Here is a 27,323-nt window from a genome sequence, read left to right as displayed (position 1 = left end):
TTCCTCTGACTGAGGAGGGGGCTGGAGCAGGAGAGTGAAACAGGCAGAAAGATAATAGAAAGACACCCAGGAACTGTAAGCTAAAACTGATCAAGTCAATGAATTAGATGTTTCTTTTACATCTGATTATAAAATCTGTGGTGGTTTAATCATAAGAGTTGGATAAAGAAAAGGTCTCAGACACACAAATATTAAATATCAAAATGAAAAATCTGGATCCAGTGACTCCTAAATGGCTTCTGACGTTTTTAAATACTTCTATATGTGCATTTCAAGAGTGCTACACAGAAACCTGGCCAGTCCCCACATGGAAATATAATCTAAAAATGCCCATGATGGCTTGGCATCCCCATTACAATGGTGGTAATGCTTAGAGCATTCTAGGACTCCTGAGGCAAGAGAGCAGCATTTTTCTAACTTGACTGTGTCTCATGCACAGCACATCTAGCAATCACAAATGGCAGCCTTTTAAAGGAGGTCATTATCTCCAGCTTGGAGGAACCGAGCTAATGAGATTCCAGCCTGCCAACTTTCTCAAACCAGAATGGTATTTGGAATTTGCACCACTGTAAATTGAGTGCTAAAGCTGATGAAACTACATGAGATCAAACGTTTTTGTTTGGTTTTTTTTTAAATCAATGAGTTTTGAGAATGAAGTTGGTCGGTAATTATCAACATGCAAACAATAAATGTGTGCTTTAAGATCGAGTACTGTAAGATTTGTCTCCTCACTAGTGAAGTCATTGCAGTTAGTTACAGCAGGAAGACATGGGTGAACGTGTTTGTTAGCTGTTGTGCTGTGCTGAGGCTTCCTTCTTACGTTTATGCTCACTTCTCTTGGTCCAACTCCATGTTTGTATTTGCAGACTCCTATCTCAGGATACATGTGGTTGAATGATAGTACTGTAAATATAGTGCAGCTTTCTTCAAAAGTGAGGAAGCATGCTCTCTGGTGATCTTTCCTGGTACAGGACTCCTTTTGATGTCATGCTGAGTTACATGGCCACCCTTCTCAGGGCTGGGTTTACTGAGTTTCCTTCCCTCTACATGCACCCCCCCCCCCCCCCCCCCCACACACACACACACAAAAATAAGGACGCAGAATGGGAGAAAAGCCATAGTAACTCAGACCCTTCATCTTTGCTCATGGAACAACTGTTGCATAGCAACTTGAAGCTTTCCAACATAATAACATGGTCTTTTTCTGCCGTCATTACTAATTGGTCCATCCAATCTGCCCAGCAAGCCTCCCACATCAGTAAATGCTGCTTCATGCAGGTTACTCCATGTTTCTGTTAAGGGTAGAACTGCCGCTCTGTGCAGGTTGCCCCCATGATTCTATTAAGGGTTGCTGCTCCGTTCAGGTTACCCCCAGGCCTACTACCCCCATGTCTCTTTTCATTCATTCCCATCCTCTAGCCTTTAGTGATCCATAGTATTTATCCCATGCCCCTTTGACATCCTTCATTGTTTTAGTCTTCACCACTTCCTTCGGAAGGCCATTCCAGGCATCCACCACCTTCTCCATGAAGAAATATTTTCAGACATTAGTTCTAAGTCTTCCTCCCTGGAGTTTCAAATTGTGACTCCTAGTTCTACTAAATTGTTTCCAATGGGAAAGGTCTGTTGTTGACCATAGATCAAAACCTTTCGAGAATCTGAAGGTCTGTATCATAAACTTTCACTTTGGGCTTATTCAGCCATACCTGAACAGATGAGATGCCCTAAACCATACCTTTCTGTTTAAAAAGAGAAAAAATTCTCCCGTGCGTTTAAGCTCAAAGGAAAAAAATGGATTTACTGAAATTGCTATGCAATAATTCATAAAACCTATGTAAATATTTGCAGTGAGTTTTATAGTCTTATTTAATGAAGGCTCCTAAGTGCAAGCATGTCTTTAAAAAAAAAAAAAAATGTGTTCAGCCTCCTCTAGACACTTCTCGGAGCTCTGCTTCATATTGGCTTATAAAGCAGAGAGAAGGCAGCCTGATGCTGGGCATGCCGAGGTGCAGGGAGGCGACCGAGGTCTGTGATGCATCAGAAGCCAGGAGTTGTGACTCCCCCTTCAGTCCTTTGCTTTTATTGCTTTTAAAGCTGCTGTGTTCTCTCTTTCTTCAGGTGGCGTGACAGCCCTGTGCTGGGACCCAGTCCAGAGAGTTTTGTTCTCGGGCAGTTCAGATCACTCCATTATTATGTGGGACATAGGAGGAAGAAAAGGGACGGCCCTTGAACTGCAAGGACACAAGTAAGCTGGGAGGATGGCCTCCTTAGTTTTTGTTTTATTGGGGGTTTTTTTAAAGCAGAAATAGAAGGGTGACCCAAGGGCTCTGTTTTCTAAAGTGTGTGAAATGTTAGTGCAATCAGTCAGGCTGCCTGCTTCTCTCAGCTGCCCTCATGCTGGTTAAGGGGCAGTTTCTAAATTCTCAAAAAAGCAAAATGAATTGCACCGTTGCAGGCTGGAAAAGGGGCATTCACACGGTGTTCCCAGTCCAGCGTTATATGTACACATCTCAAATCTCACGGACTTGCAAGAAAACTGTCAGACATGCCGTACTTTGGCACACCATGTAAATGCTGCACTACTAACTACTATAAAATTAAAATAAAGCTATTTATAGGATTTAGGGAAAATATTTTATCTAAGTGCTACGATATTTAATTGAAATATTTCACTATTTCTGCTGCTTTGGGTTTGTAGCTGAATGAGATCCTGTCCCAACTTGGGGCTACGATGCCATGAGCCTTGACTCACAATTACCTGTGGTTCTCCTCTTCCCCCCTCCCCACCTTCCACTCATTTAGGCAGCAGCTCCCTTTGCCAAATAGGCGCCACACTGTAATTCCTTCCTGCATCTGGTCAGAAGCCAGAAGTTGTCACTGTTAGTGATGGTCATGGTAGCCACCCTACTGGCCTGCATAGGAGCCAGGTTCAGGAACCAGTTCCAGGTCTTTCGTGTAAGCCACTGGGCTGTCAGACCGATCCCATGTTGTGTAACTTTTGTAAGTCAATGATGACTTATGGAAGAACTCCTCCCCTCCCCCCATCCTGTTGAAACACACACACTGTGCACTCATCCGGTTTGTGCATTTTTTTCAAAATGGGCGGCCCCTCAGCATAGATGTGCAGGCCCCTTGAATAGCCATGCGCCTGTGTGGGCGGCCGCTCCGCCGCACCGTTGCCTTACCTCTGCTCGGAGCGGGGGGGGGGGGGTGTCATTTCCATACCCTCCGCCTGGTGTCCGTAATGGCGCCGGCATTGTGCTGACGGCGCCGCAGACTTCCTTGACGTGGTGGCACTGCAGATGACATTGCTCCCCTGGGTAGGACCGGCGACATCAAGATGCGCTCTGGCACCGGGCCACCCGATTGGCCCTGGGGAGCACGCAACGCCACCGACGGGGTGGGGGAGGGAGGGGTGGCGGGCGGGCGATTTAAAACCCTCAGTTAAGCCTTTTCCTCCTTGGCCCTGAGCAGAGCTGTTTAGTTAGCTGTTTTGCTAGCGGATGATCACCGGTGAGTAGCACTTGCAGCACTCCCTCTTTTATATTTAAAAAAAAAAAACAAAAAAAAACTTGAGCAGATTTAATCTTCTTTGCTGCACAAGGAAGATTTAAATCTTCTTTAGTTTTTCTTGGGGGACTTTCACGCAGGACCTTTGGCTGTTCAGCCCAGCAGGCTCTATTATTAGAACCGCTCCTAAAAAAAAAAAAATGTGGAATTTTCTTGTTACAGCAGATACACCCCACGTGCTTATTCTAAGGAAGTGTTGCCGATGTTTGTGACAGATGTCCCTGAGGGCCAACTCCTCGGCTGTGGCTCGGCAGCCCCCAGCACAGTGCGCTATGGGGGCTTTAGGCACCCCAGTCCTTGAGGTGCCCATAGGTCTGGAACCCTCAGGTTCTGATTCCATGGCCCCCCCACCCGCTAGTGTTTCTGACCGGAAGGGAGCTAGAAGCGGACAGGGAGGAGGTAGGACATGTGGGCCACATCGAGGAGCAAAAGGGATTAAAAAGGGAACCATGAAGCTCAGGGAAAAGGTCAGAAAGACCCCAAACAGAAACCAGAATTTGTCTAATTTGGCAAAACACAGGGGCCAAGGAAGAAAAGTGTCGGAGGGTACAAGCAGCGGAGTTGGTGCTTTCAACACCAAGATATCGCAGCTCGACACCGAAGAAATCAAGGATCAGGCTGTTCTCCAGATGGAAGCTGTCCCACTTATCCTCCCTAATGCAGTACCTAATATAGGTGCGCAAAGTCCGGCTGACCATGTAGAACATGCCTCGGCACCTTCTCATGAGCCCAGTGTCAGGAACACACATAGCCCAAGAGAGGAGATGCGATACAGATTCCCATCCTGGCCGGCTTCTCTCTCTGAGTGTTTTCACAGAAATCACGTCCCTTGGCACAGACCATACCAGGGGCCCACCTATGGCGGTCACCCCTATGGGGATTCAGAGAGCTTCATGCATTATTGGGGATACAGGCCTTACAATGTGGATCCTCAGCCCAGGCGGGAAAAATGGCCCCGCTATTCCCCAAACGCATTTAGATCTAAACCATACCCCTACCGGACTTCTCCCCAAATCTTGATAGCAGTGAGGAGTCTGAGAGCACAGTCGCTACCCTGACCAGTACAGACATAGGCACGGCCGCAGAGAGCAGCTGCCATTGCCCTTACACTGCCCACAGCACAATGGAGATGGTGATGCACGCAGTCTGCGACATCACTTGTCGTGAGTGCACTCAGCCGAGTGCCATCATAGCAATGCTGGCCGCAGATCCTTAACACCAAAACCGCCACCAAGGATTCCTTCACCTGTGCCATGGCCTGCTGAGGAACAGAGACATGCAAAGCGTAGAAAAAGTTTCTCGTAAGGGGCGCAGAGGCAGCGATAGGTGCAAGTGGGCAGTCTTCGTCTTCCTCGTAGCAGTTCTTCCAGCTCGTTTTCATCTTCCCGAAATTCAGGTTCCTCATCTGTGGCACATAGGTTAGACCGGGAGGACGCTGTCTTGCCCCACCCCACCCACCCCCAAGCTGCCAGAAATGGAACACAAACTTTGGGAACTGGTACCCAAGTCCCTCAGACATCAAATCAGGCACAGGCACTACATTGATTTGTTCCAGTTGTTGGAGGGACGTAAGAAGTGGGGCCAGACTAAGCGGGAGAGGAGAAGGCTGCTTCCAGCTCCTAAGTCAACGCAGAGAGAGATTATAAATTGGGTGCATGCATTCGCATGAATGGCTTCAGTCATGGTGGGTGCAGAGCCCTCTGGTGCAGCCCTTGGACACTATTCTGGGCACATACAAAGAATGCAGTGGTTTCGCATGGCTTAACTACAACTAGCCTAACTCACAAGGAGCAAACAACAATCCTAATTATGAACCTATCCCGTATAACTTCTGTTGAGATATATGACTCCTGAAGAAGCAGCTACGCTGCGAAACACGGCCGCTGTCGGGTCACGGATATAATACCAATGAGACTCTATTCAGGGCTATCTGAGCACTTTGACAGATCTGAGTAATTTGAAGCAAGAACATCTTCTAAACACTTTCCATCAAACGGGTCGCAAATGATAGATAAGATCGGAAGGCTTGGTAACACCAGGCACGTCGTCAAAAGGCTTGCTGATGCGATCCCGTTTTTCATCTTAACATTTAAAAATACAATTTAAGATTCGGATGGTAAAAGATTTTGATGCAGAAGCCGATTCCTTTTGTTTGTGATTGATTGTTAACTACAACTAGGCCATTTCGTAAGAGAATGGCCGGTAAGTCCTCTGTCCTGGGGAAGACAAGACGTCAGCCCGTGGTTCATGAAAATGACGACATGGGCTTTTGATTCTAAAACAAGTTTGTGGCCCTTTCGTAGCAAGCAGGTGCATGGGCAAGCCAAGCGCTCGCAAGGTCCAAGCGGCGCCTGTTGGAAATTCAATCTGAGGGTGCCTGCTCCACTGCTGATTGCAGATATATGCATGTCTGCATTCGATGCACTGCATTGATAAGGGGAAGGAACAGGCCTTAGGCCCAACCCCTGTAAAGTGGCAGGTGATGTTTCCATGGCTCGCTCATTATCCCAATAAAGCAGGGGCAAATACTGTACTGAATGTTTTTCGAGAGGGTTTCCCTATTCCCTACATGGGTCAGCCACAGTCCGCTAAGGTGGCCAATGCCCCTTCAGCACACGTTCTGGCTGACATTGGGGAGAAACTCAGAAAGGAGATTCAGCTCGGACGCATCGCCAGCCCATTCACTGAGCCTCCTTTGGAGCACCTGGTGCTGTCGCCACTAGCAGTCATTCCCAAAAAGGAGCCTGGAAAATACAGCCTTATACATAATCTTTCTCACCCACTTGGAGTTTCCGTGAACGATTATATTCCCCTGGAATACTGCTCAGTTCAATATTCGTCCTTTGATACCACGTTGGACTTATTAGGGCATCCTGTCCGCAGGATCTTAATGGCTAAAGCAGACATAGAGTCTGTCTTTTTTGATTCCTCCCAGTACACCCGAGCCGTTTCCATCTACTCCGTTTCCAATTTGAGGGTGATTTTTACTATGACAAGTGTCTGCCAATGGGATGATCAATTTTGTGTGCCTACTTTGAAACATTCAGTACTTTCCTGCATTGGGCAACTGAAGAGGCATCTGGGCTATCATCGCTAGTTCACTATCTGGATGATTTCTTATTTATAGGAAAAGCAGGCTCACCTGAATGCATTATGCTGTTTGACACGTTTCTTTAGCAGAAGACCTCTCCCTCGGCCTGGTGACTGTCCTTACCTTCCTAGGGATAGAGCTTGATTCTGCATGAATGGAATCTAGACTCCCAAGTGACAAATTAACGAAGCTATCAGCTCTGGTGGCTGTCATCTTGGCAGTAAGAAAGTCACACTGAGCCACATGAGGTCCCTCATAAGCAGCCTTGCCTTTACCTTATCGGTTATCCCCATGGGCAGGATTTTCCTGTGCTGCTTAATTCAGTCCACAGTAAGCCTGGTTCATGACCACCACCACTTGCAGGTTAGCATGCCTATTAGGGAAGACCTGAATTTATGGTCCAAGTTCCTCAGATTTCAATGGTGTCTCAGCCTGACTTCCTAGCCCATTCAGCAGCGATGACCTACAGTTATATTCTGAGGCATCAGGAGGCATTGGATTTGGTGTCTATTTTAAGGGAGATTGGTGCACTGACCGGACAGCTGGACCGCACGCGGCTTAACCAAGAACATCACATTTCTCAAGCTTTTTCCTATTGTTGTAGCTGTGCACATTTGGGGTGACTCCCTCAGTTGTCAGTGGGTGGGGGTGGTATGGTGTGACAACTCAGCAGTAGTTCAAGCAATAAACAAACAGATCTCCAAGTGCCTCCTGGTGGCAGAACTGCTGAGGGAATTTGTTTTTATGCTGCCTGCATGCAAACATTATGGCACGAGCAAAGCTTGTTCCTGAAATATGCAATGAGATTCTTTCTCGTTGCAAGTGGTCTCTGTTCAGGAAGCTGGTGCCGCAAGCCGAGCCGAATGGGAGAGAGGTCCCAGAACAGCTATGGACCTTCAGAACTGGACAGCGTGTGAGATGCTGTGAATATCACTTGCCCCATCCACATGGAACTCATACATTCACAACTACAACACAGTTAAGGCATTACTCATTGCAAACTGCTGGTCCAGTCACCAGGTTTCAGAGGACCTCTTGATCAGCTACATAGTGCACACCAAACAGCAGGGATTGTCCAGGAACATGGTTCATTTGCACCTAGCAGCTCTAGCGTTTTTCTCAAAACTGGAAACATGCCACGCAGAGCAGTATTTCGCTATTAAAAGGGTGATGCTAGGCTGGGCCAGGGAATCCCTGCTTCAGCCCGACACACAGAGACCTCTGACTCACGATCTATTAAAGCTGTGGCACGTCTTGTCCTTTGGTAACTACAGACGAGTTTGAAACTGCACTTTTCTGTGTGGCATTTGTGCTGGCATTCTTCAGTTCCTTGCGCGTTAGCGAGTTCACAGCTGAGACAGTCTAAGGCCAGTCAAGTCATCACACTAACAGTGGCTAGAGGCTGGGTGACATATCCGGTAGCAGCCATGACCCTATATTTAACTCTATGCCCAAAAGGGAATGGCTTCTTTTTGCCTCACCTTGATAAAATCACCATAAGCCGCTATCAGTTTTTGGTAGTGTTCAAAAAAGCCCCGACAGAGGCAGGGCTTCAGAGTAAATGTTTTGGATTCGCTCATTCTGTGACAGAGCTGCTTCCAGTGCTGCCACAGCCAGTATCATGCAGAGGATGGGTCAATGGAAGTCAGGAGCCACATTAGGCATGATGATGGTTCCTCTGCAGTGGTGACGGATCAGGTGCACACTGTGATCTAAGTTTTCCTTTCACTTACTGCTGCTGTCTAAGGTTGTTCTGCATGGATTGTCAGCCACTCATTCATCATGCATGCCCAGAAAAGGGCCATGAAAGGGAAATTTGGTCATGACATCGAGTTGTTGGAAAAAGGCTGGACAATCTAATGGCTGGGTCAAGGAGGCATACGATGGCACCAGCTCTGGCCCATGCTGCAGTTGGGAAGAGCGAGCCCAATGCCACCCAACCTTATCATACACCACAGTGGCAATGATTTAGACAATGGCATTGACCTCGCTCTGCTGAACACGATAAAGGATGACTTGAGCTGCCTTGCATTATCGTGGCCATCCTCAAAAATCTGTTGGTCTGAAATCATACCTCGACATAATGTGATGTGCACCAGTTGGTGGGGAAGGTATCGTGCCAAGTTCAATCGGCAAGTAGCCAAAGCCATCCATTTGTGGCATGAATGGGTGGATGGACATTGTGTGGAATTATATGCTCCAGACGGAGTACACTTGTCGAACTTGGGAAATGATCTGTTTCTACAAGCTATTCAGAGGTTAGTTATTGGGTTTGATGCATGAGCCGTAGCTGTTTGTTTGGGGGGAGCCCGACACGCATGGTTGGAAAGGTATTTCCTGACCCTCGCAAGCCAGGCCCCTGTGGCAGCAGCGACAGAGTCCAAGAAAGCAGTTGTAAATACAGAGGCATTAGAAGGAAGCTGGGATCTGCCGGTATGTATGAGAGAGGCCTAGGGGCCACCCACTCATTTGGCCATGGAAGATCAATGTTGGGCCTTAAGTTTGGGGCCTTGACGGATCGATGGCTGAATATATGGGGAGGGGCTCTGGCGGGGCTTGCTCTGTGGCGGCCGGGCCGAGATCCCATCTGGTGTTTGGTCATGATGTCTGTCCGTGGGCTCATGGGAAGCAAGGCCATGCTGTTCCACCCAGTGGCAATTTGCAGACATTGACCGGACCCAGCACCTAAATTAGACTCCCCTTTTAGGGACTTTTATAAATGTCCGTGGCCATTTCATCCAAATCATGTTACTTTTTCCTTGTGTGTAATTGGTGGAGTCTAGCTAGGCTGGGTGGGGGCAGAATAGAACCATGGGTGTCTCGGCTGTCCGGTTACTGTTAGTGATGATCATGTTAGCCACCCTGCTGGCCTGCAAAGTAGCCAGGTCCAGGAATCAGTTCCAGGTCTTTCATGTAAGCCACTGGGCCATCAGACTGATCCCATGTTATGTAACTTTTGTAAGTCAATGACTACTTATGGAAGAAAAACACACACACTACAAGTACCTTGCATTTAGTCAAGCAGAGCTATCCAAAATTTTTGCATACTTTAGGAATTTGAATTTTGCTGTTTTGTAGCAAGAAAGAATAAACCTGCAGTTTGTGCACTTTTTCAAAGCAAATGCCCAGATGTTGGAATCAATGTTATCACTGCTGTGTATGACAAATTGAAATAAAGGCCTTGTTTGTATTTGTAGAAGTAAAATGCATTCACGTACTGTGTGGCTTATGAATTTCCCTCATGAAGAATGGCACCTTAGTCTGAGATTGTCATTTTATACTGAATGAAATGAAAATCTGACCTTTCTGGTGATGACTTTTTTGTTGTATGTTCAGAGTATGAATTGTGAATGAGGTAGAGCCTGGTTCACTGAACAAATGTCGATAGATCCCTGTGACACTTTTTTTTTTTTTTTTTTTTAAAGCCACACATGCCTAATAACTAAAGAATAAGTACACATGGAAAAATGTCTTTTTAAGGAAAATGTGTATAAAGTAAACATATCCGCAAATATGTACATTTTTTCCCTGGCATTCAGCTATTTGCTTGGGCTGGGAACACCCATGGACAGAATAACTGTGTGTTCTGGCCTGGCTATGTTATAAAGCTGTCATTTTGCTTATCGGACTTGTTCCTGACACAGGCATCCTTCCATAACAGCTGGCATCAAACAAGCGTCCCAGCAGTATTTAATCTGTGTTCTGAGTCCTAGTAAAATTCCCCACTGGAAATGTGAAAGCATTGCTACACCTGTGAATTGCTGCTGTGACTTCCAGCTGACCTCTGCTAAATATCCTAATTCAGATCGCTCCCTACTACCTGGTGAGATCAGACTCCAGAGCTCAGCCTGGCCTCTTTCTATCACCAGTATCATCTAGAAATTAGCAGATATTTATCTCATGTGATAATCTGCTCTAGAAAGAACACATCTGAAGCACCATGTTCTGCCTTGTGTGTGTAGTAACTTGAATGTTAAAAACATTGTTTCTCTGAAAAGTGTGGAGATAAGTGCCGGAGAAGCCTCATCCAAACAAGTTTTGTGCTATCCCTACAATGACTATTTGTTTATTTATTCAATGGCATTTATTACCTGCCCTTCTTACATTAGAGTGGGGTACATTAAGAAAACACATAATATAGTAATGAACTAATAAAAGAAATTGTTAGGTGATTCAACAAAATGAGTAAAGCCAAACATCATATAGCATGGATACATATGGAGACAACAGGTATAAAGTAACAACTAGTCGATTAAAATAGTGAAAAGAATCGCAGCATACATGGAACTAGCAGGTATACAGTAACAATTAGCAAGAGAAGTTGCTAATGAGTAGTTACGACATTATGAATCATATCAAAAGAGGATAATGAGCACTAGAGATCCCAGGGAGGATTTATAGGTTGTTGAAGAGTGCTAAGTGAATTCCAGAAGGAGTAACATTGGGGAGTATAAAATGTTTCATGTTGGGAAAGCGTTTTTAAAGAGTTGGGTCTTTAATGCTTTTTTAAAGAAGACTTTCGCGGAGGCATCTCACTTCCTTTGATAGGCTATTCCACAGGAGTGGATCTGCCAAGGAGAAGGTCTGTTGTCTGGTTTCATCGAGATGGGCCAACTTCAGAGATGGAACATTGAGTAGCATTGAGTTTGTCGACCTAAGGGACCATGGAGGGGTCTGGATTTTCAGTATTGAGGAAATCCAAGGGGAGTTTGTTATATAAAGATGAGTGAATAATCATAGCAAGCTTGTATTGTTCATACAATATAAAGACAAAAGACTTAATGGATTTAAAAACTGGTATACTTTGGAGATCACATAGGGGTCAGTTTTTCGATGGGAATTGTATGTTGTTTGATGTATATCATGTCAAGCAGATCTTAGGATCTGGTTCTGTGGAATATAAGCAATAAATGAAATAGTGCTCAGGACCTACATTAGGTGTCTAAATTTAGATGCTAAGTCCTTGTCAGTTTTCAAAGGGGCCAATTTAGGTGTCTAAATTAGATACCTAACTTCTTTGAAAACTGATCTTATAGCCTTCTTATAGCTTGTAAAATTAAATGTCCTATTTTCTGTTGGGCTGAAAATAGTCTACTCCTATTATGGGGAATTTTCTGTTATAGTCAACTTCTTTTACAAGCCTCGTTGCCACTGTTTGTTTTTTTGTTTTTAGGGGAAGGAGGAGAGTCACAGCTTTGAGGTGGAGGGAGAAGCCAGGCCAGATTTTCAGGAGAGAAAGACAGCCCTTTCCATTGTGGTCTGGATCAGTTAGTTATATGAAGGGGCCAGGAAGAGACCAAATTCCACAAAGAGCAGTTACAATATTCCTGGCCAGAGAGCATCTGGGTGTAGATTAGATTAAGATTTAGGTTGTAGATGTAGAGCAAGGGAGTGGATCTTCATTGCATTATCTAGGAAGTAGCATATGACTTGGCAAAAGAAAGGGATAAAGGGGAATGGAGAAGTAAAAAGAGTCGAATGTGATTGCAGAGTAATGGACTTGGAGGGCTCAGGGATGGTGATGCTAGTAGATAAGGTAAAGGAGAGAATGAGGCAATGAGAGCTGGAGAAATGGAGGAGAGGTCAGACTTTGACTTTGCCTTAATCATGGTAATTAACATCCCTACCTCATAAGGGCAATTCATTAATGCTTCAAGCACATTGTCTGACATATATACTCTCTCTATTTAATCCCCTGCTTCTTTTTCTATGCTCCAAGTTGTATTACTCCCTTGTTTTATTGTAACTGCATTCCTTAGCCTTTCTCTTGTTTAATGTGTTAATGTTTTATCATTACTATTATCATTATTTATTACTATTATTAGGATCAATGTTATTTTTTACCTTTTTGTTCCCTATCCACTTGTTAAATGTAAACCGGCATGATGCGATATTTATCGCGAATGCCGGTATAGAAAAACTTAAAATAAATAAATAAATAGAGAGGGGAGGTGACTGTTCTGGGCCTCCCTTCCATGGTCTGCTCGATTTTTCTTCAGGACTCAATTCTCAGTCCTAGAGTTCCTTGGGTGACCACATAGTCTTAAAATCCAGACTGGAGGGCAGAGAATCAAGTCCTGGAAAGCTCTGGCAGATCATGGAAGGGAAAAGGAGTTCTTTGCAGGGAAGATCTTAAAAGAAATGCTAGTGAATAGATAAAAGAAGAACCAGGAAAAAGCAGTGTTGTGAAAGTGTAAAAGATTTGAGCCGAAGCTGCACAGTCCTATCATTCTGGAGGTAATACCGTTAGTGCTGTAAAAGTAAAGTATTTTTCCCCATGTCCTACATTTTTTAAATATTTCTCCTGATATAATTAATTTAATTATGAAAAATGGGTTAACTATGAACAGAATCTGTTACATGTATGATCGTACTGCACAGGCTCAAAAAAACCCAAGTCATAATTACAAGGAAACATAAACTGCTATAATTAAGATGTTGTAAATATGGAGACTGTTCTTGGATACCAAAGAACTATGTGCAAGATTCTGTTCCCTTAAGAAATCCCCTTTAGTCGTTACCTGCAGGAGTACTTAGAGAGCTGTGGCGAATGAGTCCCTCCCATGCCACCCGATTTCTTGTATGGAACAGGGATTTTACAAGAGCAGAGACTCTAGTCGGTAATTTTCTATACCAGCCTTCAAGTTTTTAGGAGAAATGGGGTTTGAATATCCTGTCCCTCCTTGATTCATACAGTGAAGATTTTGCTTCCCAATTCCACCTAGCACAGTTGCCCAGGAAACGGCTGTAATGTCACAGATTTCCTTTTCAGGTCTGCGCTCTGAGATGAGTAGGTGAAAATCATCCTGTTAAGGTGGGAGCCCTTGTGAGAGCACGAGATACTCTAAAGCAGTGAGGACAAGAGAGGCAAATGGTCTTATATTTGGCTGGCAATACATAGTCTCACCCCTGAACAGATTTATTTATTTATTTATTTAAAATTTTTATATACCGGCATTCATGTTGCAAACACATCATGCCGGTTTACATATAACAGGGGTGTACAGTGAACAATTCAATAACCTATTTGTGTAGAAGGAAGCAGTTACAAATAACAAGGTAAAAGAACTGGGAGGAGAGAAGAAAAGGGAGAGAATAACATTAGGTATAGGTATTTACATTAGTAATAACATTTTTACATGTGGAAGTGGTAGAATCTGGCTGAATAGAATTAATCGGTGTCCGGGAAAGCTTTTTTAAACAGCCAGGTCTTAAGTCTCTTCCTGAAGGTTGGGAGGCTGGGCTCCTGTCTAAGGTCCGGTGGGATGGAGTTCCATAGAAGGGGGCCGGCTGTTGAAAAGGCCCGATCTCTCAAGGTAATGTGTTTGGTAGATCTGGCTGGGGGCACTTGAAGAGATCCTCTGAGTGTGTCTCTTGTTGGTCTGGCGGAGTTATAAATTTGGAATGGGAATTGTAAGTCGAGTGGGGTGTGTTGATGGATGGTTTTGTATATTATGGAAAGAGATTTGTAGAGGATTCTAAAGTGAACAGGCAACCAGTGGAGATCTTTTAGGATTGGAGATATATGGTCCCTCCTCCTGGAGTTTGTCAGTAATCTTGCCGCAGCGTTTTGTAACATCTGGAGGGGTCTAGTATAGGAGGAAGGTAGGCCCAGTAGGATAGAGTTACAGTAATCGATCTTAGAAAAAATGATAGCTTGTAGAATGGTTCTGAAGTCCTGAGTGTGGAAGAGTGGTCTAATTCTTTTCAGAACTTGGAGTTTGTGGAAACAGTCCTTGGTGGTTCTGTTGATGTAAGCTTTAAGGTTCATCCGGTTATCAATTAATACTCCTAGATCTCTCACCTGTGTAGTAGTTGGGATAGTTGGAGGATTAGAGATGGCATTGTTATCTGGGGAGATGAGAAGCAGTTCTGTTTTAGAGGAGTTTAAAACTAGGTTTAGGTTAGCCAGGAGATGTTTAATTTCGAAGAGACAGTTTTCCCAGTGAACCAATGTTTTTGTGTAAGATTCTTTAATGGGTATCACGATCTGGATGTCGTCGGCGTAGAGAAAATGTTTGAGGTTAAGGTTGGAGAGGAGTTGGCAGATAGGTAAAAGATAAATGTTAAAGAGTGTAGGTGACAGTGAGGAGCCCTGAGGGACTCCTATGGATGCGTCCATTCGTGAAGATTCTTTGTTCTGTATCTTAACCTTGAAGCCTCTGTTGGAGAGAAAAGATTTAAACCATGAGAGAGCGGTGCCTGAGATACCTATAGAAGCCAGAATGGAAGTGAGAATGGAATGATTGACCGTATCAAAGGCGGCTGATAGGTCCAGTAGAATTAAGAGGAAGGATTGGCCTTTGTCAAGGCCCATTAATATGAAGTCAGACATGGAGATGAGGAGGGATTCTGTGTTCAGTGATTTGCGAAATCCGTATTGTGATTGGAATAGGATTTTGTTTTCTTCTATGTATTCGGAGAGTTGAGTATTGACAACTTTTTCTAGAATCTTGGCTATGAATGGGAGATTGGCGATAGGACGGAAGTTGTTGGGGTCTTTAGGATCCAAGTTGGGTTTCTTGAGTAGAGGTTTGATGGAGGCCAATTTGAGGTCGTCAGGATATAGTCCTTGGGAGAGTGAGCAGTTTATGATGTCCGACAATGTTTTAGCGATGGAGTCAGGGATGGCCAGGAGCAGTTTGGTGGGGATAGTATCCAAAGGGTGGGAGGAAGGTTTCATTCTTCTTATAAGAGTTTGTATCTCTAAGATAGAGATGGGTTCAAGTGTTTCCAGACCATTGTTGTTGGGGGATGATTGTTGAAGAGACTGGTAAAGAGCAGGGTCGGTGGGATTAGAAGGCAGATGAGTTAGAAGGCTGTTGACTTTGTTGTGAAAATGAAGAGCAAGTTCTTCAGCTTTGGGTTGTGCTAGGTCGTTGGGAATCTCCTGTGGGATGATTTGGGTGAGATTGGAGACATAGGCAAAGAGGGCTTTTGCGTCGAAGATTAAGTGGTGAATCTTGGATGCATAGTAGTCCCTTTTGGATTTAGAGGTAGTTGACTTGTATTGATGGAGGGTGGCTTTGTAGATGGATCGTGTATTGGTGCTTGGGGATTTGCGCCAGTCGCTCTCTTTCTGTCTTAGATTTTGTTTTAGCTTTCTTAGTTCTTCCGTGAACCATGGTTGTCTTTTGGAGGCGTTTGGGAGTGATTTTTTGGTTGCTAGCGGACATAGCTTGTCGGCTATGGAATCTGTGATGGCTTTCCAAGAGCGGAGAGCTGTGTTCGGGTTTGAGAGATCAATGGATGGAAGTTGAGAGGCTAGGTGTGAGCTGAGGTCTTCTGTAGAGCAGGATCTTCTGTATGGGAAGGATGGTGAGGGCCCTTTGGAGGTGGAGGGTTTATTCAATGAGAATGCGGTTGAGATAAGTGAGTGATCAGACCAAGGGACCTTCTTGCTTTTGAGGCGTGAAGAATGTTTGATGCCAGGGTTAATAAAGATAAGATCCAGCGTGTGGCCTGCTTTGTGTGTGGGTTTGGTAACTAATTGATTGAAACCCAGGGCTGAGAGGGCTGAGAGAAAGGATTCACAGCTGGATGATGGGGGTAGGGTTGTCCACATGCAGATTAAAATCTCCTAGGATAATTGCTGGAGCGTCCAGTTTGATGAGGGTTGTGATTTCCTCTACTAAGGGGGAGGGGTCTGTCTCAAGGAGGCCCGGAGGGGCGTAGACGAGTAGGATTTGTAGTTGTTCCGAGGTGAAGAGACCCATTTCTAGCTTAGAGTCTGAGTTGTATGGGTGCTGGATGAACCCGAGGTCTTTTTTTGATGCAAATAGGAGTCCTCCTCCTCTTTTTTTCAGTCGGGGGATGGAGAAGATGTCGTAGTTTGATGTGGGGAGTTGGTTTATAATTGCTGTGTCCGTGGGTTTGAGCCATGTTTCTGTTATAGCACATATATCTGGTTTGGTATCAAGGAGATAGTCGTTGAGGATTAGAGATTTCTTGGACAGAGATTGTGCATTGAATAGTGAAAGTGAGAATACAGTGAGGCCTAAGAGTTGGGTGATGGGTGTTATCAAAATTGGGGTGAATGATTTAAGGTTTCGGTGTAACGCCTGTCGTTTGTGTTGTAGTATGAATGATCTGTTAGGTTTTCCTATTGCTGACAGGCTGTGTTGTAAAATAGGTATTGGGAAGGTGGGGAACATTTTAGCGTGTAGCGCTTGTGTTGTAGTGGTGCTGCGTTTGTGCTGTTGATGGACCGGGGGGAGAAGGCAGTCTTTGTGAGTCTTTTGCTTTAATGTAGAGTGCTGAGAGGTAGTTGTTTTGCTGTTGCTTGAGTGTTGTTTGCTCAGCATGGTTGCTTGTTCAGGATGGTTGCTTGCTGAATGCTTGTAGTATGGTTGTTTGCTCAGGATGGTTGTTAGCTGACTGCTTGCAGGGTGGTTGTTAGCTGACTGCTTGCAGGATGGTTGTTAGCTGACTGCTTGTAGTATGGTTGTTTGCTCAGGATGGTTGTTAGCTGACTGCTTGCAGGATGGTTGTTTGCTGAATGCTTGCAGGGTGGTTGTTTGCTGAATGCTTGCAGGGTGGTTGTTAGCTGACTGCTTGCAGGATGGTTGTTAGCTGACTGCTTGCAGGGTGGTTGTTAGCTGACTGCTTGCAGGGTGGTTGTTTGCTGAATGCTTGCAGGGTGGTTGTTAGCTGACTGCTTGCAGGATGGTTGTTTGCTGAATGCTTGCAGGGTGGTTGTTTGCTCAGGATGGTTGTTTGCTGAGCACTTGTTGAATGTTTGCAGGATGGATGCTTGTTGAGAGCTTGCTGAGATGACACTGGCTGGGTGCAGTATGGTGCTTGCTGGGAGAGAGCTGGAAGAACGTGAAGCAAGATGGATGCTGGCTGAGTACTAGTGCAGCATTGGTGCGATGCTGCTCGGGGAAGTGAGGATCGAAAACGAAGGAGCGCGACAAAGGCGCTCCTTCGGCGCGCGACGCTCGGCGCGTGGCGCCTAGCAGGGTCTGATTTAAAGCCCTGCCGGGCTCTCTCTGGTTGGCTGCCTTCTAGTTGAGGGCGGGCCTAGGCGCGTTTCTTTTTAGTTTTTCGTTCGCCGGAATCGGCCTCGGCGATCGCGGCTGGCGTCGGGGTCCCCCGGGTGGGGAGGCCGAACACTGACCTGACCTTCCCCCGGTGGGGCTCCGGCGCCGGTCGCGCAGGTCTTCGGTCGCCGCGTGGAGGAGAAAGAGAGAGATGGCGCCTAGCAGGGTAGGATTTAAAGCCCTGCCGGGCTCTCTCTGGTTGGCTGCCTTCTAGTTGAGGGCGGGCCTTGGCGCGTTTCTTTTTAGTTTTTCGTTCGCCGGAATCGGCCTCGGCGATCGCGGCTGGCGTCGGGGTCCCCCGGGTGGGGAGGCCGAACACTGACCTGAATACACTTGGATAAGAATTTTCTATCATATTAAGAGAGCTCCTATCCATTTCAGTGCAGTTTCTTTGAATAAAGATATCACCACCTCCCTAACACTACCCTGAACTCTTGGACCTACTATTCCCCTCCCCACCTCTATCTTCAGGGATCTGTACTGTGAGACCATGTCTAGTTAAGTGCAACTAAATGTTGACTGGTCTCATGTGATCGGTCATGTGAGCAAGCGAGGTTAGTGACAGTACCTAATGTATTCCTGTATTGTCCTAGTGCACCTCCACTGTATGCAGCAGCTAACCCTCAGTCCTGTAGGGCTTTTCTGCAGGGAATAAGGGCAGTGCAGGGGTCAGTACTGCCCTCCTGACTGTTGATGCCAAGGGGAAAGGTCTGCATGCGGCGCAAGAGACCAACTGGGTGCTGAAAGTAAACATGCCCGATCATTTAACAATTGTATGTTCCCAGGAAAGACTGACGTGATTGAACAGTGACCAAGCTGTGCTTTCATGTTTTAACCCTCCCCTATCACTCCACTTTTGTGAAATCTCAGTGCTGGGTTGGTGAGTTGATTACCAAGCATTCTAAATAATTAAATTAGGGCTGTCAGAGTACACACCAGTTCAATCTGGAAGACAAGCACGCCTTGGCTCTTTCATTACACTGTATGGAATACTCTTTCATGAAAATCATTAAAGTAAAAGCCTCATAAAATGTCCCATTAACTTTAGTTTTCTCTTTCCCAAATTAGAAAAGTTTTTTTTGTCATTTTATTCATAGTAAAGCAGTCTACTAATGTTTCCTTAGTGAATAAATTTACTCAGACTGAATGTTTCTCCTGTGAGGATTAGGTGGTAGATGGCTAATGGGATGAATACTACACATCTAATTAACCAGGGAGGCAGATTGTATCTTTGAAATACTGAATGTGTGTGAGCTTCTGTATGTGTTAGATTCCTGACGTTCAAGTTGGGACTGGATCTGTTTTGAAACTGAGAGCCGAATTCCAGTACTTTCCATGCCCTGGTGTCCTTTTCATGCAGAACTTCCAGAGTTTAAATTTGGCAGAGCTACAGCCTGCAAAGCATTCTGGGAGCTGACTGGTAAAGAAACATGAAATGACCCTCATTGGCTTCCAAAATTAGTGTCTAGGTCTGTTGCAATTAGTAGCTCTGCAACTGTAGAAATGCCAGTCAGCAAAGAGATTACAATTGGTAACTTTTTTTTTTTTTTTCTAATTGACCTAACATAATAAATTTCAATTTGTTTTTCAGTTATACTCTTTTTCTTATCAGTGCAAACTTTAAGCTTGTGTCGTTAAAAGGTGCTACCTGCAGCCTCTTTGCTGACTTGGTCCCGTTCAATTATGGAAGTGTAACACAGCAGTCGCATGGCTTCGTTCAAGCTCTGAAAGCCAGAAGTACAATTGGTCAAAGCAGCCTTGTATTCTGATTAATAAAGAATAGCTTAAATGTTTCTGCCTGTTACGTAGAGGAGATCTGAAAGCAAAACACTGATCCGTACTGGGGGGAGAAAAAAAGAGATTCAGAACTTTTACAGTTGCCTTTTTTTTAAATTTTTTAAACTGGTGTCCTGTGTCTCTTTTCCCAGTGATAAAGTCCAGTCTCTCTCTTACGCCCATCACACGCGGCAGCTCATCTCTTGCAGCACTGATGGTGTGATAGTGGTTTGGAACATGGATGTCGAGAGGCAAGAGGTTGGTATCTCAGGTTCCTGCAGCTAGTCTACTGAAAGAAAAAAAGTACGATGTGCAATTCTGCTAAATGGATATGCACTGACGGTGACTGTTTCCATTAACACGTTTTCTGAGATTTATCCTGCAACCAATTGATAAGAGCTAATTGTGTGAGGTAAATCACTGTTAGTTATATCTTATTTTATATTTTACATAGATATTTGTTCATTGGATGAACACCTTGCTGGTGCTGTGCACTCTATTTAAAAAAAAAAAAAAAAAAAGTTTAATCCTCTTGGCCAGGATCCAGATAATATTTACCCAAGTGAAGTCAAGTGGCAGGATATTCATTCATTCCACTTTTTAATTGTTTAGGTTCCCAGTCTCAGCCAAAAGGACAAAAGGGACTGTTCTGAGCTCACAACTCCGACTTTACATTTGATCTTCATCAAAAAGTGCTTTGCAATCAGACTGACATCCACTTCCTGTTTTAATCTCTGGTACAGTGTCAGCTCCTGCAGGGGAACAGCTGTTGCACTGCTCTAGTCTAGATTACAGTGGGGATCTTTTTGTAAATTTTTTTTTACTTTAAAAAGTGCTATGGAAAAGTCCTACAAATACAAAATTAGTAAGTAATGAAATAGGTAGTGCTACCATTGTGTTTATTGGTTATGATCTCCCTCCTCACACTTCTAGCCACGTAACATTGACCGGGGGTTTTGTCATTGCTGACTGCATGCCATGTCTGTGACTGATTCTTTTGTGCAGTCCCAGTTTGGTAACCCTCTTCCCAGTATGTTAGACTGTGTTAGGATCGGTGCACCATCTCCTAGCTGGGCCTGGACTCATCTGGCTCTGACAGACAGGAAATCTGCAGGACCAGCTTCCACCGCAGCCTTTTTTTATTGTGCTTTAAAGACAAGTCTGCTGTGTACTATTAAGACGTTCTAAGCGCATTGAACAAGGTATCCCATAATGGTGCATTATGACATTTTTTGCACACAGTGATGCTTTGGAAGAGTCACAGAACAACTGGGGTCTAAAGATGGCAACTAAAGGACGTAAACAGAGTAGAAAAGGCCTTACAGTCCTTACCTTCTGTCTTATAGCATGTTTAAGGGTCAGGGATGCTGGATCAGTGTTTGAGCTACATATGCTTGCTCTGTCTGGTTTTAATATATCACTAGACCATGCAATACATTCCATTCTTAGATCCCCATAGAGGGAATTCTTTGAGTGTTTTAAAACCTTTTCCTTGTTTAATGATGCATCTTATGCTGCAGACACCAGAGTGGTTGGACAGTGACTCCTGTCAGAAATGTGACCAGCCTTTCTTCTGGAACTTTAAACAAATGTGGGACAGCAAGAAAATCGGCCTCCGGCAGGTATATGCATACCCTTATTGAGTATTATAGAAAATGTAGGAGGCTGAGGACCTGCCTGTTTAATGGTCCCTACCTGTACTGTTTGTATAACTATATAAAACCTCCAGGTGCTTGGGATCAAGAACTGGAATGGCAACTTGTTCTTATTTTTCTAGTTTGTAAGGATGAAAAGCTATTAAATGATAGTTAATTAAAAAAAAAAAAAGTGTAGAAACAATTCCACATTTTCATCACCTTGTTACAGACCTCTTAGTTCAATAAACAAGAAAGGGGTCTATTTTCAGTGGCATTTAGTTGAATAATGCGTGAGTTAGCCAGCTAAATGCCAACTTTTTTAAAATATTTCTGCCACTTACGCCGCTAAATTTTAGCCAGATAATTCATTATCTGGTTAAAACTTAGCTGTATTACATAAGGGCATTCCAGGGCAGAGTTAAGATAGCTGGATAAGTTATCAGTCTGGTTGTGCTGTAAAGTAGTCCTAATGTTAGCTGCTGCGGGTATCTTTCCTCCCTCCTTCGATGGACTCCCATCACTTCCACTATCAGTGCTGCTTTGTGCATCTCCCCTCCGTCCCTGCTCAGCATTTCTTTCATGTGCCAAGCAGACATGGCTCTGGTTGCTGTCACTGATTGTGAAAACAGGGACTGTGAGTCACCGCACACTGTCCCCACATCTCTTCCCTCTCCCCAACCCCTGTCAAGCAATGCTCATTTCCTTTCCAACCAGGAAGTACACCCAGAAGGGGGACACGCACGATCTGTGAATCTACAGCAGCACTTTCTGCTGCCCTATATGGCTGCCTAATGAGTTGTTTGAATTTTGGTTGGGTCATGCCTTTTGGTGGATATCTGATCCCCCAGTATCTTTAGGGATCCAATTCAGACACTGAATTTTCAGGAAAGCATTAGACGCATCTCTTCCTTATGACCTATATTCTGCACAACTAATTTATTTTAATGATTTGCTTGCAGATGTTCTTTTCATTTGATTATTTGTATCTGTATTTCTTATTTTTTTGACGATCTCTATTTGAACTATTGTGGATGTTTTATTGTACCCCACCCTGAACCTTGGAAGGGTGGGTAAGAAATCTTTTATAAATAAATAAGAAGCTGTAAATCTGTTTATTTTATTTATCAACATGCATTACAAACATCGGTATAAACAGAATAAATCAATATGTATGATAATAAATGCAAAAATCAATAAGTAGAGCAAAGGACCAATAAGTGATTAATACAGCAGTAAATCATTAAATACTTAATACTCATACTAACATAATTATGATAAAAATTGTTAAAACAGCTTATCCCGACAGAAAAAGGCTGAATAATATAACTAAACAAGCACTCCCCTACCCAGCTTAAATAATCCCATAACACTCCTAAAAACCTTTATGTACCTCCTACACCTCAATACATGCTATTTCCCATCCATGCCTGACTGAAAGTTAGCTATAGTAAGTTTAACATAAAAGCTTGGTGCCGTTTATATATTACTGCAGCATGTCTCCTCATAGCAACCTGAAAGCCTTGTAAATGAGCAGGATAGGAGCTGCGTTCACAGAAGCGGCCTAACTGTGACGCTGTAGACTAACTTGGCCTTGGAGCATGAACGCCATTTTCAGCATAGCTCATAAGAATGGAGGCCGTGCAAAATGGATGAATGAAGCTGGAGGCCACGGTCTGCAGAGCTCTGCATCTGATGTCCCTTTCTCATTCTTGCTGTTCTAGCATCACTGTCGGAAGTGCGGGAAGGCGGTGTGTGGCAAATGCAGTTCCAAGCGCACCTCCATTCCGCTGATGGGGTTTGAGTTTGAAGTTCGAGTCTGTGACAGCTGTCATGAATCTATCACAGATGAAGAGTAAGTCTAAATCGGGGGTTTACAATGGATGGGGGTTTACAATGGGGTTGTGGGGTTTTTTTTTTCTTTTGCTTTTTGGCAGGGTGCCAAAAAAGATATAATTGCACTGGCAAAGGTTCAGAGAAAAGTGATCAAAATGATTTATTTTATTTATGTATATTGCACTAATAGTAACTTCATTATGCTCAGCCGATCACAATTATAACACATACAATGGTTTGGACATATATATAACAAACTATTACATCAAGTTTAAAAACAAAAATATGCTGAAATTTCAATCATGTTACTATATTTAATTTGAGAAAACAATAGACACTTTACTTTTTTCCTAAAATCAGTTAGAAACCGAAGCTCATCTGGTAACGCATTCCATGAGCCAGGGCCCACTATGGACAATACTCGCTTAAGAGTGTCCTGTAATGGAACTTTTTATTCCGGGAATCTCAAGTAGATTTAGTTGACCTTTTAGGTGTATATGCTGTAAACATACCAGATAAATAGAGGGGACCCTTCTAGCTGAGACTTAAACATTAGGGTGAGGACTTTAAATTTTATTCTTTGCTGAACTGGCAGCCAGTGTAGCTCTCTTAGCAAGGACATAATGCGATTTCTTTTGATCGCTTTTATCACCATTTGCATGGCTGAGTTTTGAAGAAGTTGGAGAGCATAAACGGTACCGTGGCAACACAATGAACAATGAATTGCAATAAAAATAAATCCCTGAACTAAAGTACAAAAGTCAGAAGTGCCTAAATATGGCCAAAGATGTCGTAACACTCTGAGCTTATAATATCTGGTGGATAACACCATGAGCAAGTGGTGAGAGTGTGTTAATTCTGAGTCAAAATAGTAACAAGATTGTGCACCTTTTCAGAAAATTCAGTCCTCTCAGCATTAAACAGAAAATCATTGGGACTAAAACTGGTTTCTGTTCTGGAAAACCAGAGAGCTTTGGTTTTAGATACATTTAAGATTAAAGCATTCTTGGCCATTCAGTCAGTTACAGAAATCAAACAATCTTGTATTTGACCCAGGGTAATCAAGACATCATCTTTGACTGGAAAGTACACCTGAATATCACTCTTGTAACATCTTAAAATAATATTAAAAGTTTCTAAAATATAGCTTAAAGGAAAATTGGTTCTTACCTGATAATTTTCGTTCCTGTAGTACCATGGATCAGTCCAGGCTCCTGGGTTTTGCCTCCCCTCCAGCAGATGGAAATAGAAGTTTTAAACAAACTCTGCCCTATATCCTAAGGTGCCACCTACAGCCTGTCAGTATTACTCAGTATCAAAGCAGAATGGTTCCAACCAAAAATGAACTATCTAACTTCCTTATCTAAACTGGCTCATGAAAATTCCAACTGGGAACAGAACCCGATGAACAGTGTGAACAAATGATCTTCAGATTTCAGTACAATTAAACCAAATGGAATACAAGCGGATTCTCCGTTTATTTTCATGCATATAACGGGTGGGACTCTGGACTGATCCATGGTACTACAGGAGCGAAAATTATCAGGTAAGAACCAACTTTCCTTTCCCTGTACATAACCGGATCAGTCCAGACTCCTGGGATATACCAGAGCTAACTTACCTAGGGTGGGACCCGGAGAGCCCTGCTCAGAGCACTCCTTCTCCAAATCCCCCGGAATCCAGTGCCTGGACATCCAGCCTGTAATGCCTGGCAAAGGTGTGTAAAGACTTCCCTGTATCTGCCCTGCAAATCTCCTGTGGAGAGACTTGTTGGTATTCTGCCCATGATGCAGCCTGTGAACGGGTAGAATGGGCACAAAGTCAAACTGGTACCGCCTTATCATGCAGTAAATAAGCGGAACTTATAGCCTCTTTCAGCCAGTGAGCTATTGTAGTCTTAGATGCCATATTACCTCTTTTTGGTCCACTCCACAAGACAAAGAGATGGTCTGACACACGGAAGGAATTCGTAACCTCCAAATAATGCAGTAAAGCCCTGCGAACATCCAGTTTCCGTAAGTCCCTAGAAATTGGGTCCGACCGGTCCAAATCTGGAAACGACGGAAGTTCCACCGACTGATTCAGGTGAAAAGAAGAAACCATTTTCGTAAGAAAGGAAGGAACCATCTGTAAAGAGACCCCCGAATCCGAAATCCGTAAAGGCTCCCTGCAAGACCACGCCTGTAGTTCCGACACCCGACGGGCAGAAGAAATAGCTACCAGAAATAGCACTTTTAACGTGAGATCCTTCAAAGTCGCCCTTTGCAGAGGCTCAAAGGGCGGAGCACACAAAGCTGTGAGAACTAAATTCAGACTCCAAGAAGGACATGGATGTCTAACCGGAGGCTTTAAGTGCTTCGCACCTCGAAGAAAACGAGCCACATCTGGATGCATTGCCAGTGCTATTCCCTGGATCTTACCTTGTAGACAACCGAGCACTGCTACATGTACCCTAAGGGAACTACACGATAAGCCTTTAGAGAGTTCGGCTTGGAGAAAACACAGAATGTCTGACACCGGCGCCTGAATTGGATTCACATCATGGTCTAAGCACTATGCTTCAAAGACTTTCCACACCCTGACATAAGCCAGAGAAGTAGATGGTTTGTGGGATCATAAAAGCGTAGCCACCACCACGTCGGAATATCCCTTGTCTTTAATCGCTGCCTCTCAAATGCCATGCCGCTAGACAAAAGCGATCCGCCTCTTCCAAACAGACTGGTCCTTGATGCAGAAGAGCTGCGAACTCCCGAAAACAAAGGGGTTCCGCCGCAGTTTGAGCAGATCCGCAAACCAGGGACGTCTTGGCCATTCTGTAGCTACTAGAATTACTCTGCTGGATGGCGCTCTATTAGCTGGATCACTTTGCTGATCAGAGGCCAAGGAGGGAACACATACAGTAAGATGTTTGTTGGCCAGGGAAGAACCAGAGCATCGACGCCTTCTGTTCCTGTTTCTCTGTGGCGAGCGAAGAAGCGCGGGGCCTTGGCATTCTTGAACGTTGCCATGAGATCCATGCAGGGTGTGCCCCACGTGTCACACATGAGCTGGAATGCCTCGTCAGACAACTCCCATTCCCTGGGATCGAGACTGTGACAACTGAGAGAGTCTGCCTGCATGTTGTCGACACTGGCTACATGGGATGCCGCAATGCTGACGAGATGTTGCTCTGCCCAGTGAATCAACCGAGCTTCCGCTGCCACCGGTCGGCTCTTGGTTCCCCATTGGTGATTAATATAGGCCACCGTGATTGCATTGTTGGACAACACTCTAACAGACTTCCCCTGGAGAAGTGGGAGGAAAGCCTGTAAGGCTAAGCAGACTGCCCTAGTCTCCAGACGATTGATCGACCACTGGGATTCTTCCTGTGACCATTGTCCCTGCACAGACTTCCCCAGGCAAACTGCTCCCCAGCCGGAAAGGCTGGCATACATGGTAATCACCATCCACTCGGTGACTACCAAGGGAACTCCCCGTTCCAAATTATCCGCAATGAGCCACCAAACCAGACTGGATTGTGTAGAATCCGAAAGAGGAAGGGGCAGATGAATTGCTTGGAGACTGGATTCCACCGGGAAAGCAATGCTGATTGTAATGGCCGCATATGAGCAAAAGCCCATGGAACTAACTCCAGAGTGGATGTCATTGATCCTAGGACCGTCAAGTAATCCTGGACTCTGGGAGTATGCTTGGACAGCAAGTCTCGAATCTGTCCCTGGAGCTTGCCCATGCGCTCCGTGGTGAGGAAAACTCTCCCCTGCTGCGTGTTGAACAGGGCTCCCAGAAATTCCAAGGACTGAGAGGGAATCAGACTACTCTTGGCAAGGTTGACCACCCAACCAAAGGACCTCAATAGTTGCAATAACCTGTTGATCGCCAACTGGCAAAGTACCTCTGATTTGGCCTGAATCAGCCAGTCATCCAGGTGGGGATGCACTAACAAGCTTTCCCTCCAAAGTTGCACTGCTACCACGACCATTACCTTGGTGAAAGTCCTGGGTGCAGTGACAAGCCCGACAGGCAGAGTTCGGAACTGATAGTGACGTCCCAAGATGAGAAACCTTAGGAACCTCTGGTGGGCGGCCTTGATGCCGATATGCAGGTATGCCTCCATGAGGTCCAGAGATGTCTCAAACATCCCCTTTCTCACTGAGGCGATGACTGACTGCAGGGTCTCCATTTGGAAACGAGGCATCCGAAGACATCTGACCCTTTTAAAATCTAAAATAGTTCGGAAAGTGCCTTCCTTTTTGGGGATCACAAAGTAAATTGAATAGCGACCCCCTTCTCTGCTCGGCAGGAGGAACCAGTGTTATGGCTCTCAGGTCTAGAAGGCGATGTAGGGTATCTTGTACCACCTCTCGTTTCTCCTGG

General features: G+C 44.6%; 1 protein-coding gene across 4 annotated transcripts in view; it reads left to right on the top strand.

The window, feature by feature from the left end:
- The window catches only part of WDFY2 (WD repeat and FYVE domain containing 2), a 251,022-nt gene that overhangs the window by 188,353 nt on the left and 35,346 nt on the right, over window positions 1–27,323 (top strand). For all 4 annotated transcript variants that reach the window (XM_029602801.1, XM_029602799.1, XM_029602802.1 and 1 more), the window contains 4 exons: window positions 2,119–2,245; window positions 19,632–19,737; window positions 21,000–21,101; window positions 22,838–22,968. In XM_029602801.1, the coding sequence (XP_029458661.1) occupies window positions 2,119–2,245; window positions 19,632–19,737; window positions 21,000–21,101; window positions 22,838–22,968 (466 nt within the window). The remainder of the gene's footprint in view (window positions 1–2,118; window positions 2,246–19,631; window positions 19,738–20,999; window positions 21,102–22,837; window positions 22,969–27,323) is intronic.

This window comes from Rhinatrema bivittatum, chromosome 5 (assembly GCF_901001135.1).
Source record: "Rhinatrema bivittatum chromosome 5, aRhiBiv1.1, whole genome shotgun sequence".
Taxonomy (NCBI): domain Eukaryota; kingdom Metazoa; phylum Chordata; class Amphibia; order Gymnophiona; family Rhinatrematidae; genus Rhinatrema; species Rhinatrema bivittatum.
The sequence above is the reverse complement of the archived record's forward strand: the minus strand, read 5'-3'. Positions and strand labels throughout refer to the sequence as shown.